Here is an 18716-nt window from a genome sequence, read left to right on the forward strand (position 1 = left end):
GAGGCTACAGACGGCGCGCGGCACTCGAACACATGTATTTGCGATGTCATTCACACGGTTGATAATTTGTTACGCAGTTACTATGATGTGTTTATACGCACACTGACTGAACACGATGGAGCTGCTCTCAGGTACGGCTTGGAGCACCGACAGGTCACCGCGCGTCCGCCGCACCCCTTGCAGGCCGTCCGAGTACACATGACGCAACGCCAACACCAACTGACTACTGTGACTGCGCTGTCGCCTGGCCACTACCTACTATGCATGACATCACCCGAGTTACCAGCTCAGAAAGCAGACTGTCTACCCCCAAAGTCACAAACCACGCGCGATTAGATCACTCCGCATCACAAGCCGTTTTCACTATAGCATTCGCGGCCATCTGACTCGTTCCAGACCAGTAAACCCCGCGTCACGAATGTCGCCTCTGCGTCACGGAGCCCGCGGCGGCTGCGTTGCGCTCCGTTACGGTCACAGTGCCCCGTAAACACATCCCGCCGAAGAGGAGGGCCGGTGCGATCCGCCCTCCAGGCACGTTCACGTTCACGGCCGCCGCAGCTGCAGGCGACTGAGGCCCACTGCCGGCGGGGGTACGCCTCGACCGACTGACGGGTGGCGCCGGCGCACCTCACTGCCGGCGGGTGAGCGCGCTCCCGCCGCACATTGCGGGAGTAGAGAGCCAGTACAGAGATTTCACGTTCCTAGACCTAAATCAACTGCTCCGTAATCTTTGGTAACAATGTCAAATGCAGTCATAAACGTAAATGTGAACATCAAATAGTGGTGAGTAGGCAATGTTGTGAGAAACATTCAGCTAAAATATCAGAGTACGTGCTCCCGTCCCCAAGTTACATAATTCATCAATTTTTCATCAATTGATTCGCTTCGCCACTATTCACAGCAGCTTAAAACCCACATATGCATATGAACACACAATGTTCAGCGCGAACTAAAATTGCAAACGATTGTTAACGTTCGAAGGTTTCCATGCATATAAGCATCGGTGAGATAGTCAAATAATGTCACTCCTTTTCGCTCGTAAAGCTACAGAGATCGGCAGAAGGGCTGACCAGTAGGTATTTCGAGTCCTATCAGCCAAACCGTAAGCTCATCGCATCCGTTCGACTCGCCGTCCGTCTAAAATGTGTGAAACGGTGACCAAAAGTGATAAATAGGCGCCCGGCCGAATACGTGCGGGCCGGGAGGTGATTAATTTCCAGTCGGAGTATTCCGTCACTGTACGTGGCCCCGGTGGCCGTCTGCTCTGACTGATCTGAGGAACCATCCGTAAGGCCGAGGACGGAGGGCCGGTCTGCCGCCGACAGCCCGCCAGTGACCGCGGCAGCGACCACAGCAGGTTGGCCAGAACCGGACGGCACACGGACAGTTTGACGGCTGGACGGGGCGGATGAACTCGTCACCCAGGAGGCGGTCTTTCTGACCACTCCTGACGCAGCAGACTGTCCAGTCCACGCGGGTCTGTCCAGAGGTCAGGTCATCCTCCGACCCGCCGGAGTCGCTCAGTGACCTCTGGTCCACCTGCGGCCCTGCAGACCGTCAGGACACCTCGCCGGGCGCGCCGCTCGCCCTGTCAGTTCCGGTCAGACCCCCGCTGAGCCCGGCCGGACCGAGACGCCCTCCAGGCCCGTGTCGGTGTCCGTGTAGGGCGGCAGGTCGCTGGCGCCGCCCGTCCGCTGGCGCACCAGCAGGCTCTCCGTCTCGTCAGACTGGAAACGGCAGGCGGACAAAGGTCAGCGTATCCCAGCGATCGGGACCGGGGACACAGTACGCGGGGAGTACGGCAGACAGGCAGACAGAGGTCAGCGTATCCCAGCTATCAGGACCGGGGACACAGAGCACGGGGAGAACGGCAGGCAGACGCAGCGGTCAGCGTATCCAGGCTATCGGGACCGGGGACACAGAACACGGGGAGTACGGCAGACAGGCAGACGCAGCGGTCAGCGTGTTCAGGCTATCGGAACCGGGACCACGATACACAGAGAATACGGCAGACAGGCAGACAGCGGTCAGCGCACCTCAGCCATCAGGAATAACACACACAGGAAATACGGCAAACAGAAAGTGGTCAGCGTATTCACGCCATCAGGACCGGGGAGAACACAACACTCAATACGCAGGGAATGCGGTAAACGCAGACATGGAGCGGTCAGCACAAGCAGGCCATCAGTATTGGGAACGGAAACACAGTACGCACTTGTGGAAACACGGTCAGAGAGCTTCGCAAAGGCGGCCGCTGGGTCAATGAGCCCAGCGCAGCGCGACAAACATGTTGACACACACTCAGCGAAGTCGAAAACAACAGAATGCTATGGCGCATAACATATCCGACAAGCTCCACTGAACTGGAGTGCGTGATGGATATTGCTTATGCAAGGCTGCGGAGTCGGAGTCGGAGTCGGAGTCAGAGTCAGAGTCGGAATCGGAGTCTGAGATGGTCGGAGTCGAAAGTTCTGACCGGAGTCAGAGTCGATTTTGGAAACCGGAGTCGGAGGCACCGACATTGGAGTCAGTCGGAGTCGATACTTCTGGCCGGAGTCGGAATTAATTTTTGGAAGTCGGATTTGGAGTTAGAGTCACCGAAAATCCATCGACTCCGCAGCCCAATGTCTTGGGCCATTACCTTACGATTTTCCGCTTTTTTCCTAGAGTAAAACCTCAGTAACATAACGATGACATTTACCGATCAACCAGGCTAAAGCGAAGCGGTGCGTCTCGAACAATGCCACTCTGTTTCCCAAGTTTTAACCAGTGCAGCAGTATGTGTTTGTGAGGTCATCAAGTAGAAATTTGGAACGCGCTGAAATTACGGTCTCTGACAGCGCGTTAACTTCCCGATTGTTTCTATTGGCTGGCTGTTCGATCTGCTGAGAGGTGGCGTCCACTCCGCTGAGCAGAGACGCAGGCCGGTCACCCAGACTACACGTGACACGCGGCCTGGCGAACCCGTCCCTTCTACAGGTGGTTCCGTGACGCCTGGCCATTTCCTCGTCCGAGCCAAGGTCGCGTCAGATCCGCCCGAGCCGCCGGAGCGGGCACAGACGCGGTCATAACAGACGGGCGAGAGCGGGATACCACAGAGGTCACCAGCTCAGCCTGAGTCACCCAGCTCAGCGGGCCAGACGTCGGCACCGATTACAGCCGACGCGCCACTGACGCGCCACACGTGTGGTGGGCACAGATGGGCGTCGTGTTCAGTGTCTGTTCTGTGTTCCTGTGTTCCGACCGAACACAGAGACCTGCCCCGGCGCTGAGCACCTGCGGCCGCACAGCTGCCCCGCCGAAAACCACCGCGGCCAGCGTGCAACAGCCGTCAGCGCACGGTCACAGACCGAATATCGATCAGCTCAGCGAACAAACAATGGCGAAACGTGACCAATAACCACGCCGAGCTGGCGAAACCACTCCGGTTATAGAGCACGGCTGAGCGGGCGAGAACGGCCGACAGCGGCGAGACCGACCCGGAACAGTCTCTCCCGTTCCCCGCCCGAGTGAGCCCGACTCCCGTCCCCACCGGACGAAGCCCTTCACGAACCGCCGAGTCAGCGTGATCGGGGGGGGGGGGGGGAGGAAGAAGACGCACCTTTTTGGCCGTGCAGCACTTTTGCGCCACACATGCATCGTTGTCGGACGGCGGACAGTCTAGTATGCAGGTCTCGCTCTTGGTCGTGTGCGCCTCCTCCTCGTACTGAAAAACAAAGGGGCGAGAGTTGAAATGACAGTATTGTACCAAACAAAGAGGCGGGAATATAGTTGAAATGGTTTAACGATAGATACCAACAAACACAGGGAGCAGGAGTTAAGGCTGGAACACAGCTCTCGCGCGTGCAAAATATTGCGCCTCGCTCCCCCGTTGGAAGACATTTTTTCGCTCCCAACTCTCACGGCATGAGTTGCAAGCTGACAACGAAAATACGCAAGCTTATGAGTCTTAACCAGCACAGCAGAATTCGCTGGTGGGGTCAGCAGGTAGAAGTGTGGAGCGCGCTGAAATTACTGTAACCTCATGAAATGAGCGAGACGCAGTTTGCACGCGTGGATGCTGTGTTCCAGCCTTTAGGGAGGACGGTAATACCGACAGGCACGATAATGGATGGATGGATGGATGACAATGGTGGAACGGCAGGTATTGGCAGATAACTCCCAGAATCAGCCACAATAAAATGGCAGAAAAAAAACATGGGACACAAAGGTAGGCACGTTCCTCCTTGAACTCGACCGCTAGTGAACTGGAAGACTAAGGTCACTTAGGAATCCGCAGATGACAAAGGAGTGAGGTCATTGGGAGAACAGCAGACTGACGGGCACTGAAAAACATATGGCCGAGAGCCACAGACAGTCAAGCAGTGCGATTTCAGTCCGCATTTGTTCACCCGCGCGGTGTTCAGGAACTACAAGTCTCGCCCCGTCCCCAGGGTCATAGTGAACCGTAACTGGCGACAAATTGACGGAGACGCCCTGAATGCTGATCTGTGTGCGGTAGATTGGTCACCTGTGTTCAACACTGATGATGTTGCGCGCCAGTATGCATATTTCGTTCAGCGTGTACTGGGAGTGCTAGATGATCACGCACCCCTCCGCCGCATGAAGATCAGAAACCCTGACGCCCCTCCCGTGTCAGATGCGACCCGGCGCATAATGTCAGATCGGCGAGCCGCGCTACGTCAGGGTGACGAGACTGCATACCGCGAGCTGAACCGGCGTGCGCGAGCGGCGATATTGCGAGACTCGAGGGAGGACGTCAGACACCGGATCTCCGAGGCGGGGCGATCGGCGATGTTCAGATGTGTGCGGAGTATTATTAGTGGAAAGGCTGTCGGTCAAAAACTACCGGATGTGTCACCAGACACTTTAAACACGTACTTCTCTGAGATCGGTGTGAAGACGGCCCAATCTGTAACTGCCGCGCGTCCCGCTGATTTTCGCGAGCTGCCGGTCAGGCTTCCCCGTGTCTCGACGGCTCAGTTTCGTGTAAGACCTGTGACGATGGGGGAACTGCGCGCGACCGTAATGAGCATGAACAGCAGCGGAACCCGCGACGCAGACGGGCTCACGATGAAGTGGTTGAAGTCCTGTTTTGATACTTTGGCGCATGTCATTCTTTGTCTCGTGAACACCAGTTTCGTTACCAGTGTAGTGCCCACACCATGGAAGCTAGCTGTCATACAACCCATTTACAAGTCTGCCGGTCGGCTCACCGACCCTACCAGTTTCCGGCCTATTTCACTGCTACCCTGTCTCTCAAAGATAACAGACAGACTCGTACACGACCAACTTTACTCCTACTTTACCAACAACAGCCTTTTCACTCCGGCACAACATGGTTTCCGCAAGAACCACTCCACGGAAACAGCACTTGTTCAGGTCACGGATCGCATCCTACAGGCCATGGATGAAGGTCAAGTCAGTCTGCTCGTCTTAATTGATCTGAGTAAGTGTTTTGATGTTGTGAGCCATGTTAAACTGCTGCAAAAACTCAAACTCTATGGGGTGCACACCGATTGGTTTGAAAGTTATCTCTCGGATCACTTTCAGTATGTTCGAATGGACTCGCGGCAACACGGACAGGTGACCTCCCAATCGGCCAGAAACCCAATAGGCGTGTATCAGGGCACATCGCTCGGGCCTCTGATGTACTCGATCGTCTCGAACGATATCAGTTTGTACGTTGAGAACGATGTGACAATCACACAGTACGCTGATGACACCCAGCTACTTGTCACTGGCAAAAAGAATGAGATGGCATCACTCATTCGCCGCATGGAGACTGCACTCAACACCCTTAGTCAATGGTTCGTGCAGAACTCCATGAAGATAAATTCCGGCAAAACACAGCTTATCACGCTTGGCTCACGCCAGATGCTACGCAACATGCCACCCATATCACTCACCTTGAACGGATGCACCATTCACGAGACCGATCGGGTTAAAAACCTAGGTCTGACAATCGACCGCACGCTCTCCTATGAGCTACATATTGACCAGCTGGTCGGCCGATGTACTGGTCTCCTCATAGGCCTGAGTCACGCTAGGCATAGGCTACCGAATGAGACACTGTCTACCATCATCAACGCACTGGTGCTGTCAACAATTAGATATTGTATCAGTGTGTATGGCACAGCTACCGCTACGAATATGTCCAGAGTGCAAAAGGTGATCAATTTCGGTGCAAGAGTGATTACGGGACGGCGTAAGCACGACCACATAAGTGATGCGCTCACCGATCTAGCCTGGCTTCCAGCGCGCGAGTTGGCAATGTACCACACTCTGTGCCTTCTCAAGCGTATTATGGTGACCGGCGAACCTCTCGACATTGCCGAAGGGCTGGTCTCGGTGGGGCTGAGGAGGGAGCGGAGTACGCGGCAGGATGCGAACCTCTCCCTCCCTCGCATACGATCCGAGTCCGGCAGGAGGCGATTTCGCTACCGGGCTGTGTCTACTTTTAACGAGCTGCCAGCGGCCGTTAAACTAAAGACACCGGGTGCTTTTAAGGTACATGTAAAAAAGCACCTGGGTCACTTTTAGACAACAAGTGTTAGGAAGTGTGTGTACTCGTACGTCTGTGTAGTTTTTGAATGATTGTTCATCATGTCCCTTCATCTGACTCGAACTCTAGAATAGCCATGTTATGATGGATGAGTTTTCAAGTGTCAATACAATACAATACAATACAATACAGACGGGGGGGGAGGGAGGGGGTAGCATACCGATACAAACGGGGTGTGTGTCACTGAGAAGGAACGGCACATCCCGACAAACACTGGGTTCACAGCGGGTTCACACCAAACGATAATAAACACGGGGAGAAAATTATAGCCAACACGGTGACAGACCTGGACGCACATTCACCCAAAGGTTGGCGCCCAGTAGTTACTGCCATGCCCTGCCCTGTTAACAGGGCAGGGCATCAGTACCCCGGGTGGCAACACTACGCACACTGGAAGGTCATTTCGAAAGCACACACGAGAAGCCGAACATCGGCAAAGTCGATAACGCAGGAATGCTCCATTGGATATTCTTGGAAGCGACACCGTGACAAGACACCACTTACATAACTGATGAGTGTGAGCGGCCCCGCCCCCCGCAGCTGACACAGTACTCACGTCGACAAACTCGGGCTGAATGGTGGTGGAGTGGATGCCCTCGTTGTGGAAGAGCTGCTTGATCTGCTCGGCGATGGTCATGTAGTCGGCCAGATTGTGGCAGCGGATGTGCGCCGAGGCGATGATCCGGTCGCCGGCCAGCTGCCACACGTGAAACTCGTGCACGGCCAGCACGCCGTCGATCTCACGCAGGATCTTCTGTTCGATGTAGTCCACCTGGATGTGGGTGGGCACCGTCTGCAGCAGGATCATCGCGCTGTCCAGCACTGCCGGAACAGGGAGGGAGCGGGCGTTAGTACACGCTGTACTCCATCACTGTCGGAGGGAAACAGGGAGGGAGTGGGCGTTAGTACACGCTGTCCTCCAATCCCAGAGCACGGAGGAGGGGAGGGGGGGGGGGGGTAGGACGACTCGGCGATAAAGGACATTTCGCAAAGAGCATGGAGGGAAGGGAGAGAGTGACTCGTCGTTAGTATAATACCGAATGAGTTAGGATCGTCAGCACTTGGTTAGCAACCGGTCCAAGGGTGACGTGTGTCAGCTCAAGCCTCACATTGAGGACAGATGCACCCTCAATACCTTACTAGCAAGTCGTCCTCCTCAGCTACCTGCCTTCGGGTAACACGCTTAGCATTTGACCGGACCGTTCATTCACGATATCATACATTCGATGCATGAATTCGATGCATGCGGCTTCGATGCATGAATGCATAGCTCAGGGTTGCATTTGCAAGTCAGACTCATTCTTGCAGCCAGGAATTTAATGAATACCAACGTTTGTTGACGCATCGGTCCATGACAATCACTATGACTGAATACATTTCTGGTCTGTTTGGATCGCTGAGTGGGAGGACGATGAAGGGTGTCTAGCGTGATAGCGTTATCAATCATCCACCTCTGTGACGCAGACTGACTAACCACCAACTACAAATTACACCCGCCACATCTGGTTACCTTGGCTCGGTGGCCTGTAACCAACCGCCGAACCCTGTCTCTGTCTGACAACCTTGAACCGAGGCTGGCTTGGCTCCGACCCGCACAGTGGCGCCCGCACAAAAAACATCGCTGGTCCCGGAGCGGGCGGCCCGTCCGCTCCATCGCACGGCGCCTCTCCCCGCCTCCCACAGAGAGGGGTATATCCGAGGGAGGGCGGTGCGCCGGCCCGCTCCATTCCATAACAGTACCATTGCAGGGTGGTCTGTTGACCCACTGACCCAGAGACGGCCGCCCCCTCCCCCTCCCTCCGTGGGGAGTTTCTCAGTGTTCCCCCGAGTCACTGGGGACGGCGGGAAGAACGCCCACAGCCGCCCGCCGCGGCGGTTCGCACGACGCGGCGGAGTATCAAACGACTATCGATCACAGTGCCAAGGCCGGGCCGCCCGGCGACTGCCGCCCCCGCGGCTCGCTCAGATCTATCAGGGCGGCAGTGGCACCCACGCCAGACAGACAGACAATCAGACAAGTAGACGGAAAAACAGACACAGAGAGACACCCACACCAAGCAGTGACAGAGGCACGGCCAGACAGCCTGCCTGCAACTCCCGCCCCCGGCTCGTTAAGATGATAATTGTGTTAGATTAACTCAATTAAGAATCTAGCAGACAGACGCACAGCTCAGCCTGCCGGGGGCGTGACGCCGTGCCGAGCGTCACGTCACGGGCGTGGTGCGTTGCCCTGCACGCGCTGGCAGCGAGCCGTCCAGTGCGGGTGGCCGGGTTCGCGCCGCTCTCGGCTGGCCGTGTGCCAGCCAGCGGCGCCGGCGGGGGAGGGATGCCGCACCGCGCCGCTCTGCCGCCTGGCCCGCCGCGCCGGACGGACGAACAAACGCCGGCAGTCACGAATCACGGCAATAACGGCCGGCCGCGCCGCGACTCATAAATCCCAACAGCTTCCCCATGGCCGCCGAGTGGCTTACGTCCCATTAACTCGCATCAGTCGAATGGAGATGAATGCCCATTAGTTCGAAACGGTTACGACCGCCATTGGGCACACAAAAAAGCGACATAACGCTCATATGCAAAGGCCATTCGCATCCAACGCCATCAGAGAAAAGCCATCAAACCGACTAAACAGAAAGTCCCACAGCAGCAGAGTGTAACGCCTTTCCCTTTCGCTGGCATCAGCTGATCGTAGAAAGCTGTACTGGATTCGTGACGCCAGTGAAACCCGGTCACCATGCGCTGGCCCTGCAGCACGCAGCCCCCCCCCCCCCTTCCCCTACTGTCGGGCGGGGCGGCTGAGCTGCCCGCCAGCAGCTGTCCGCCCTCTGCGCCGCTCCATCCCGCTGACTCAGGCCGCACACAGTCGGCCGGGCGCAACTCCCCGTCTCCGTGCAGCCGCCCGCTCCCAGACTCAGCGGCTCAGCCCGCTCCTCCGCCGTCTCCGCTGCGCCCGGCACGCGGGAGCGATGACGGACCGAGTAACCCGAGCGGTACCCGTGCCGTGTGCCGCGGGCCGTCACCCGGAACAGACACGGACTGACTCCGCACGGTACAGAAACGGAGAGAATCCACCCGGCGCAGCGGATTCCACCCGACACAGTGAACAGCAGCCCGTCACCCGGCACAAAGACGGGAAGACTCCACCCTGTACAGCGGAGTTCACCAGGCACGGCTGACAGCGAGGCGTCACCAGACGCGGCACCCAGCAGAGAGTTAAACTCATCCGGCACAACAACATACTCCACCCGGTACAACGAGCTACGCGCGTGCAGTGTGCTTCACCGGACACCGCGCCGGAGCGGCCGGCGACGCTGACGCCGCGGTGCAAAACAAACCCAGGTCTACCACTTCGGGCCGCCGGGCGACCACACGGCGAGCTAGCGGCGCATTTGACACCAGCTGAGCTGTGCATCTGACACCGCCTGAGTGGTTCACGGGACACCACCGGAGTTCACACCTTCTGTCTCTCTACCATTAAAGTGCTCTTCCCCTCCCACAGCAGACAGTATCCTAGTCTACTCTAGTCATGCGCCCCTCCTTTCCCACCCAGCGATACTCACACAGCGGGTAGACGCTGCGCAGAATCAGCATGACCATGATGACGCTTAGCGCCGGGTCGACGTACATCCGGTACTCCCAGTCGGTCTTCCAGATCACCACCGCAGAGATGATGACGATGACGGAGCCGATGGCGTCGGCCAGCACGTGCAGGAACACGCCGCGCATGTTCATCTGCTGGGCGCCGGCGGTGCGCGGCCGGCCGTCCACCAGCGCCTGGCCTGGCTCCTCGGCGTCGTCATCAGCCACGAACGAGCTGAGGTGGCCGCGCGCCGTATTGGGCAGCGGCTGCAGCTGCGGTGACGACGTCTCGGCGGCGGCCGCCTTCTTGGAGACGCCGCCGTGCGAGTGGCCGTGGCTGCCGCCGCCGTGACTGTGGCCGTGACTGTGGTCTGTGGGGGGGGGGGGGGCAGGGGTCAGCAGAGGGAGCGGGACAGAGCAGAATTACCGATACGGAAGTGTACCGATCATAAAGTAGGAGTATATAGCACGCAGTTATCGGGAACCACGGGCGGCACTGGTTCTCCACCTGTTTCTATTACCATTGTTCGGTTATACAGACAAACGTGAAGCAGGCGGTAGTTGAGTGGCGTTTCCGGTATCCGGAACAGGCAGCAGCAGCTGCAGCAATAGGACGCGCCCAGCGATACCTGTATCAATGGGAAGCTGGCGGCCGGTGATGGCTCACGCTGTATCTATGGGACCCGGCCCAGCGACGGCCGCCCGGCCCCGCCCGTGGCGTGATATCGATGTGCGCAGAATGTCATTAACCCAGATCGACCATGGCCATTGAGCGGCCAAATGACAGAGCGGCTATTGCACAAAAGGAGCGTCCCGCTCGTGCTGTATAAATTACACTTCACCAGAGGCGGACAATACCTCATTGGCAAGTGCCATTATTGTTGATACATGAATCAACATAACTTATGCCAGTGCTGAAAAACACTCCGGCGATGGAGCGATTTTTCCCAGTGAGTGAATTGATAGTGGCACGGGCGAGGGCTGATAGCACATCTGTATGCATACAAAATTAGCACATTACCTTTATTACAACAACCAGTACAACATCGTCTACTGAAAATGGACACTGGACAGCACAAGGCTTACTCATGCTCGTTCATTTATCCTGGGTATCGTGTACCTCCCAACCCCTTCATCAACATAACCGGACGTCGATTTGCATTGTAAACACACGGGCAGTTATAGCACCCGGCACACAAATTCGTACCCTGCCGTCAAAACAAGACTCCGAAGGGTTACAGGATACGACCCAGCGACCCCGGCAACCTCAGAGGGAGAGAATGGTTCACAAATAGACAGAGACGGACCCAGGATATGTGGTCAGCCAAGGAGGGGCCGGAAGGGGAGTAATCAAGGGTCGCTGCAGGGCAAGGGCCGGACGGAGGCAGATCAGGGGCCGGAGTGATGACTAGAACAGATCAGCGGCCTAAGGGGGGGGGGGGGGGGCCTCTAACCGAGGGTAGATCAGCAGCCGCTGCGGGACGAATGTCATACTGGGCTCAGGTCAGCGGCCGATGCGGGGTGGTACTGGGCTCAGGTCAGCGACCAATGTGGACGGACGGAGGTCGTACCAGGCTCAGGTCAGCGACTGCCGCGGACAGGCACTCACTGGCAAACAGTCCCAAAGGTACTCACTGGCAAACAGTCCCAGGCCGATAACGTTCACCACCAGACCCAGCACGCCCACAATCAGAATCATCTCCGGATTGGTGATGTCTTCCACCTCATAAAACCTGAAACGACGCACAACACTCGGTAATGGGAGATGCTCACCGCCGGGAGGAGCTGAGAGCGAGCAGCCACGTCGGCTGCGTGACTACTATCTGTTTACAGGCTAGTATGAAGAGATGGGACAGGATACCAGTGTCTGAATTCGTCATTTGATGGAGTATGAGCGGTTTGATAAACAAAAAGGTAAGGGGTACGATATCAGTCAACGGTACACAATACACATACAGCGTCTTGCAATTTAAATGTATCTTGTCAACTACTTAGACATTTCTCTGGAAACATTCATACTTAACCCGCGCCCCAGTGGCGGTCTCAGCCAACTTCGCCCTAGTGGGGGGGGGGGGGGGCATATGTTACCACCCACCTCTAACTCAAAAACTAAGAGGGATAGAAAGACGCGGTAAAAAGCGGTCGATAGCTCTCAATGTGTACGTTTGAAAGTATTCAGTCATTTTTCACCTTAGAGCAATATTGGGGTCACCAGAGGTCATCAAAGGTCAAAATTTGCCAATTGTCATGATATTTTTCAGAAAACATGCCGCTATCTCAGGAACTATGGTAGCTAGAAAAACGCATGGAACAGCAAACGATAGCTTTTGAGCTCTTCTTTTGAAAAGGTCAATATCAATATTGACCTCAGGTCAACAGTTTAGCCTCCAGAGGGCAAAAACTCCAAAAATAGCTGTTTTTACGAAAAGTGCTTTTCGACAATAACTTTTGACTACAAAAAGCCACGGCATTTCTATTGCCAGAATCGTGTTCCCCTCGCCGAGACGCGTCGAATGAACTATAATTTGACCTTGAAAGGTCAACTTAAAAATTTGACCTCAGGTCAAGGTCATGACCTGACCGGAAAAGGTCATGTTGCATATCAGTCGATGCGTCTCAACAAGACAAACACAATGAGATCATCCCCAGCGTTCTATCTCATTCCAATCGCGAGTTATTGGCAAAAAACTGTTTGTAGCCTCAAGTGACCTCGGATGACCTGTCTAGGGGCTATCAGCAAAAATGACACCTTGGTCATCACGAGTGGACTAAATCATTGTGATTCTGAAATATTTGGACTGTTCCTATGCGTACACACGGATCTAGAGGCATTTTCATTTTTCTCCCTTGCCTTATAATGGTAAGGTCACGCCACTGACCTGACCTTAGGTCACGGATACAAAAAATCCAAGATATACAAATTGTAGGCGCCCATAACATCATGCAATCCACCAAGTTTGAAACCTTTCTGACAAACACTGCAGGCTGGACATGATTGCAAACTTTTTTTTTGGGCCTGGTCAGTTAACTTGACCTGGTGACCTGACCTGACATGACCTGGGGTCAAAAATTTCACACATTGTCCAAAATTGATGTACAAAAAGCTACCCCAAGCGGCGCGCTTTTTTATTTACACGCGAAAAACGCGACAGGGTGGTAACATATGCCCCCCCCCCCCCCACTGGGGCGAAGGTTAACTATACTCTTCAAAAGTATTCTTGTCATGGGACAAGCTAATGACCACACGATAATGCGGTAAAACCATCGGATTCAGTTTATAGCCAATGTGCTGATTGCGAGCTGCACTTGTATTTTGGAAGTGTAATGCCTACTTGAAAAAGATTACGGAACGTTGGAGCAATATGAGGCGCTCAATACTCGTTGTACAATAGACGTTGTTGAGACGTTCAATACTCAGCATTACTCAATGGCACGTTGTTGTGCTGTGACATCGTTGCCATGAATCAGCAGGATGTTGCACACAGCACAGGAAACGAACTGCACACAACACAAAACAAACACACGGGCAAAGATCATGATGTAGTAGCGGCCTACCAGCCGCTATCGAGTGAAGTGGTCTGAACTGCTTCAATCTGAACAACTGATTGCGTCTTCGGCGGACGGAAATAAGGAAAGTAAATGGCAAATCAAAGTGCTTGTGTCACCTTACTCATGAGTCAGGTCCAACCTACCCCTAAAGGACATTAATTATACTCCTGGGTACAACACAGTTTCAGAAGGTAATGAGGCAAACGATGCGCGCGAAGATAGCTCTCCACAATCATGTAAACATCGCAGCGCATCTGGCGATGATTAGGACATGATTTCTCGGGAATCGCTGGTTTGTGACGCAGTACGACCACAGTGAACTATCTAGACGGTGAAACCAGATATCTCAATGATGAAAGCAGCACGAGACAACCGGACTGCGCCGGTGACATCCGCGTATACCCATCAACGCACGGAAAAAGGATGATGGCAGCCGCGGTAATATGAGACACCACGACGGCTTTTCGATCGGGTGGATACCGAGTGACCGCAATTGTCAGTTTATTGGGGCTATTGACGCCGACAGTCAATTGGCAGGTCTATGCCGACCTACCTTTTCAGCGACTCGACAAAGATGGAGAAGCAGAGGGCGATGAGGAACACAGAGTTGACCAGGGCGCCGAGCACCTCCGCTCGTGCCCAGCCGAACGTGTTCTTGGACCACTTCTTTGGAGACATCTGTTGGAACAGCGGAGCAGCAATAAGTGGCACTCAAGAAGGGGCGCAATATCACAGGAAAGGCAGGGTGAATCGATGTAAAATTGCCGTTTTTCTGACGTTTCCAATCACTTGTCCTGTAAGTGCCCAGATAAGCGAACTTTGTTCAATGAACCTACGTGAAATAGGACAGTAAGAACGGTATCGTCCGGAAATGGCAAAACAAACACACGCAGCACACACGAATGGCGTGCGCGGCCACTCGAGTCGGTCGGACACTCACCCGCACTGCTAGGAAGGCCACGACCAGCGCCACCACGTCGCTGAGCATGTGGAAACTGTCGGCCACCAGCGCCATCGAGTTGGTGGCGTAGCCGACGATGATCTCCACTAGGAAGAAGGTGGTGGTCAGGCTGAACATGGTCAGCAGCCGGCACTTCTTGCCAGAGTATTTACCCATGGTCTGCCGAACAGATGGTCAGCTAGGGTCAGGTCCCTATACCAGGATTAACGTAATCTGGGATCTGGCAAATCGCGACACTTTGCTGCGACATACGGAAAATGGGTGAAAATGGTCACAAACGTACTTCATTGCAATCGTTTCTCAAAATATCAGCAAGCGGTTAAAGCTATGCAACGGTGCCGCTATGCTGATGCAGCAGTTACCATTTCAGCTTCGAAAAAAAAAAAACGACACTGAACTAGAGCCGTCATCACAACTCGGCCAATCAAAACCTACACCAATATGGCATCGTCAGCAAGTACCTTTTGTTCACTCTCAGCACTTGTTCGGTATTCAAACTAAGGCCACCAGGCCCACTAAGGCCAACAGCAGGGTTCACTGGATACCGTGAACACGAAGTAGAAACCGCTGAGCCACTACCGGAGCTATGTCCCGTGTGCCGGACCACAGACCAACTGGCAGACCACAGACCCAGACCAGTCAATTGTACCGATCCCGCGCAGCAGCTGACCCATCAGCGGCCCAACAGCTGTCGGTGCCGCGCCGACCCCCGTCAGACAAGCCGTTTTTGTGCGCGCATAAAAAGGTGCGCGCCCGCCAGCGGTGAGCCCAGGGCGAGTTAGCCTACTGCGACAGACAAGAAGGTAACTGCCGGCGACACTCCACCCCTACCGGAGTCGACTGGAGCGGGTTCCGTACACAGCCACTGATACAAAGTCGGGAGGGTGTGTACTCTGTAGATCCAAACTGCCGCAAAGCACACGTGATGCGGTCCAGCCACGTGCTCAGTACAATGGTCCCTGGTATGGGTAGGGTAGTGGAGCCGACCGTCCGTGCCTTGTTCATGACAGCACGACATAGAGGCGACCGGCATGAGCTCCGTTCCGTCTGCACCCGGTAACAGACATACGCTAATAATTGCGCGGGGGAGGGGGGACAGAAAACAGCTATGGCAGATCAAAAGAATGAGTAGATCTCAGAGGTGTCCACTGTCCAGTTTAGATTTATTCCTCCTATCGAGCACCTATCTGGCCATGAAAGATCACAGCAGTGTCGAGCAGGCGATATAGACTGAAGTAACAATGGAGAAGATGGTGAAGTACCTAATGGTGAAGCACCCAGTCAGTACCTGGATGAAAAATGGTGAGACCTCTGCAACTGACAGCTGGTAGCAGCATAATACCATGGGCATAGGAACCTCATAAAAAGTGTGTGTGTGTGTGTGGGGGGGGGGGGCAGTGAAACTTCAAAGTCATTTTGTAAGAGCCCTAATACCCCTAAGGATAAATTTGCAGTTTTGTACTCATCTCACCTTGCTGAACCATTTCCTGCTCTTTGTTTTGCACTTAAATAAGAAATAAAGATTTTACTTTAAAAATGGCTGAAAATTGGGAGGGAGGATGGAAACATGCATGAAAACTGTGCATGAAACACTACTAAAACTATGAAATCTGCCAAACATCAAGGCCAAAGCCAAAATAAAAAAGACCAATGAGACCAGTAGAAGACACTAACCAAAGTTACAGACAAAATAGAAAAAAGTAGCATTATTCTTTCTCATGAGTTCCAGTTAAAAGGAAAAAATGCACAACAATTCTAGCCATCATGCTGAGGGACTTTAAGGCCAAAAGAAAAATACAATACCTCATAACTGGTTTTTGTCCTCCTCCCTCTAATAGCTTCTTAGCTATAATGAACTTATGACATTATATGCAGTAGAAATGGCATAGATAGAGAATCAGATAAAAATTAAAATTAAAATAAATCTATACACCTTCTTGGATCTGGCTCACTTCCCAACACAATGCAAAACATTGAAGTTAGTGGGCATGTGATATTTGTCAAAAAGTAGAATGAATGTCCTGGACTGTTATTGATAGCAAATAGTAATGTGAAGTCAACAATGCTCGTGTTTACCAAAAGCTGTGCATTGATAACTAGTAATAATGGGTTAGAAGCAATAACTTCAGAATACCATTATTTGTGAAAAGCTTACAGTATGAAACATGAAGACCAGGCTTGAAAAGCTTTGATAGACTATGCATTTCTTCAGTGCTCATATCCAAGAGGATGGGATGGAGTTTAAGGAAAGGTATGAGCCAGAATGATGACTGAAATTTATGGTTGTCATTCCAGTGTCAGGCAAGTCTGTTCTTTAATCTTGAAGCTTACTAATGGTGCAGATAAAACATAACCATGCAGCTAATAAGAGTCCAGTTTGAGGATAGCATGGTTTTAAAGCAGTGAATCCAGCCTCCTCTCTTTTTCTTCAGCTTCAAGCCCAGTCCCCTGGTCCTTCAGTTATCAAAAGTTGACCATCATCTTAGGATCAATGGCCAGTTTATTAGTCAGAATCTTGCAGGTCTCTTCACAAACAGATTACCAAGACCAGCCTAACCCTCCTTACTCAGGCTCATATTTTGCAGTCTATCTTCTGTTCAAACAGACTGCTGTAAGACCACTTTCCAAGTAAGTTGACCAGGTGAGACCTGATGTCCTTGAATCGCTCAGTTGCTCTCCTTTGATCTCCTTTCAGGTTTTGTATATCTTAAGCCATGCGAGATCTGACTACTGACAAACTATCTAGTCCATACATCATCCAGCAAGGTGGTAAGTAAGTATTAAGTAAATATAGAAGCTAGAGCCCTAATATGTTCTTGGGGGTAAATTTGATGTGAAGACTACTGGGGTCTGGACTTCATTGTCTTGATTTCAGGCTAAACAACTGCTGGTAAAAGTATACATTGAGTCCGAGTGACTGTAAAAAGATAAAGTTTTCATATTCTTACATTATTTGACATCCTGAATCCAAAAATTATACCTATATGTCCTGGAAATAAAAGAAAAAACATAATCAAACCTGACCTAACCTTACCTATTTACCTACAACCTACCAACCTACAGCCTACAAACCTACAACCTAACCTAACCTAACCTACAAACCTACCAACCTAAAACCTACAAACCTAAAACCTAAATTTTTTGCTGTTACATATTTGTATCAAAAGCGTCACAATTGTCCACTCGGACCTAATATATACTAATACCCAACAGCTATCTCAACCTGGCTCAGTTCAAAGCACCATGTGAGATATTGAATACTCTTTTAAATTACTGAGCCCATTCACATGTGGGATTTTAATTTAGTTGAAAATCATCCACCTAGTTTGAATTGGTGCAGAATACACGTTTGACATCAAGCACCCAGGCCCTGTCCCATCTGATCATACGCAGCTACCCGACACTGCTGGGTCATGGGTAAAGTAATGACCTGAACAGTAATTTTACCAATATGAATAGGTAGGTAGGTAGGTACCTCAACCCACCTAGCTGGAAGCTCTGCGTAGGTTATAGCTGTATGCTGCGTACCAGAGCAGTCAGTCATTTGCTTTATGAAGCTGCAGTTGTCATAGCAAATTCATACTAAGAGTGTCAATGCAATAAAACATATCAGTCATTAATAATAATCAAATATAACTTAGCCATCAACTTTATCTGCTCAAAAACTTAACTCTTTAAACTCACCGCTGACCGCACCGCCACCGCAACCGCGGTCTTTGTCTATTCTTCGGATCGAGCCTGTCGGCCTGTGCTTCACTTGTCAGTGACAACTTGCAAACTAAAACCACAACATTCTTATTTCTTGAAAAAGGTCAAGTAAAACTTGTCACTACCTGCTATACGTCCGCCCTCCCCCGACCGCGCCACTTCTCTGCCGCCGTTCTCTCACAAATCGCTGCTTTGGAAAGTAAACAAAGCACATGTTGGATAGAGATGACAAAAGTACAAAACTCATAACTGCTCTTTGCTTGGCAAAATTCTATTCTTATTGATGATAATTTCATAACTAAATTGATTACAGTTGTTTCGAAAATAATGATGAGGTATCAAGTTTACATATTAAAG

The 18716-nt window shown here is 52.5% G+C and overlaps 1 protein-coding gene across 3 annotated transcripts; it reads right to left on the bottom strand.

Moving 5' to 3' along the window:
• Positions 1 to 19: 19 nt before the first annotated feature.
• Positions 20 to 18706, bottom strand: LOC122389340 (zinc transporter 1-like). 3 transcript variants are annotated; one of them, XM_043381254.1, is made up of 8 exons: positions 18336 to 18706; positions 14631 to 14810; positions 14244 to 14368; positions 11777 to 11874; positions 10123 to 10512; positions 7122 to 7387; positions 3602 to 3706; positions 20 to 1727 (listed from the first exon to the last, which is right to left on the bottom strand). In XM_043381254.1, the coding sequence occupies exons 2-8, from the start codon at positions 14805 to 14807 to the stop codon at positions 1602 to 1604; spliced, it is 1287 nt and encodes a 428-aa protein (XP_043237189.1). In that variant the 5' UTR covers positions 14808 to 14810; positions 18336 to 18706; the 3' UTR covers positions 20 to 1601. The 3 variants fall into 3 exon arrangements, with proteins under 3 accessions (XP_043237189.1, XP_043237178.1, XP_043237199.1); XM_043381243.1 differs by having other exon boundaries at positions 18343 to 18679; XM_043381264.1 differs by having other exon boundaries at positions 18323 to 18338.
• Positions 18707 to 18716: the final 10 nt, after the last annotated feature.

This window comes from Amphibalanus amphitrite, unplaced genomic scaffold, assembly GCF_019059575.1.
Source record: "Amphibalanus amphitrite isolate SeventyFive unplaced genomic scaffold, NRLGWU_Aamphi_draft 000019F_arrow, whole genome shotgun sequence".
Taxonomy (NCBI): domain Eukaryota; kingdom Metazoa; phylum Arthropoda; class Thecostraca; order Balanomorpha; family Balanidae; genus Amphibalanus; species Amphibalanus amphitrite.

Coding starts and splice junctions, on each gene's coding strand:
- LOC122389340 (XM_043381254.1), bottom strand. CDS start 14,807: ATGGGTAAATACTCTGGCAAGAAGTGCCGGCTGCTGACCATGTTCAGC. Junction 11,875..14,243: donor TTTGTCGAGTCGCTGAAAAG/GTAGGTCGGCAT, acceptor GCGTCGTTTCAG/GTTTTATGAGGTGGAAGACA. Junction 1,728..3,601: donor AGTGCTGCACGGCCAAAAAG/GTGCGTCTTCTT, acceptor TGCCGTTTCCAG/TCTGACGAGACGGAGAGCCT.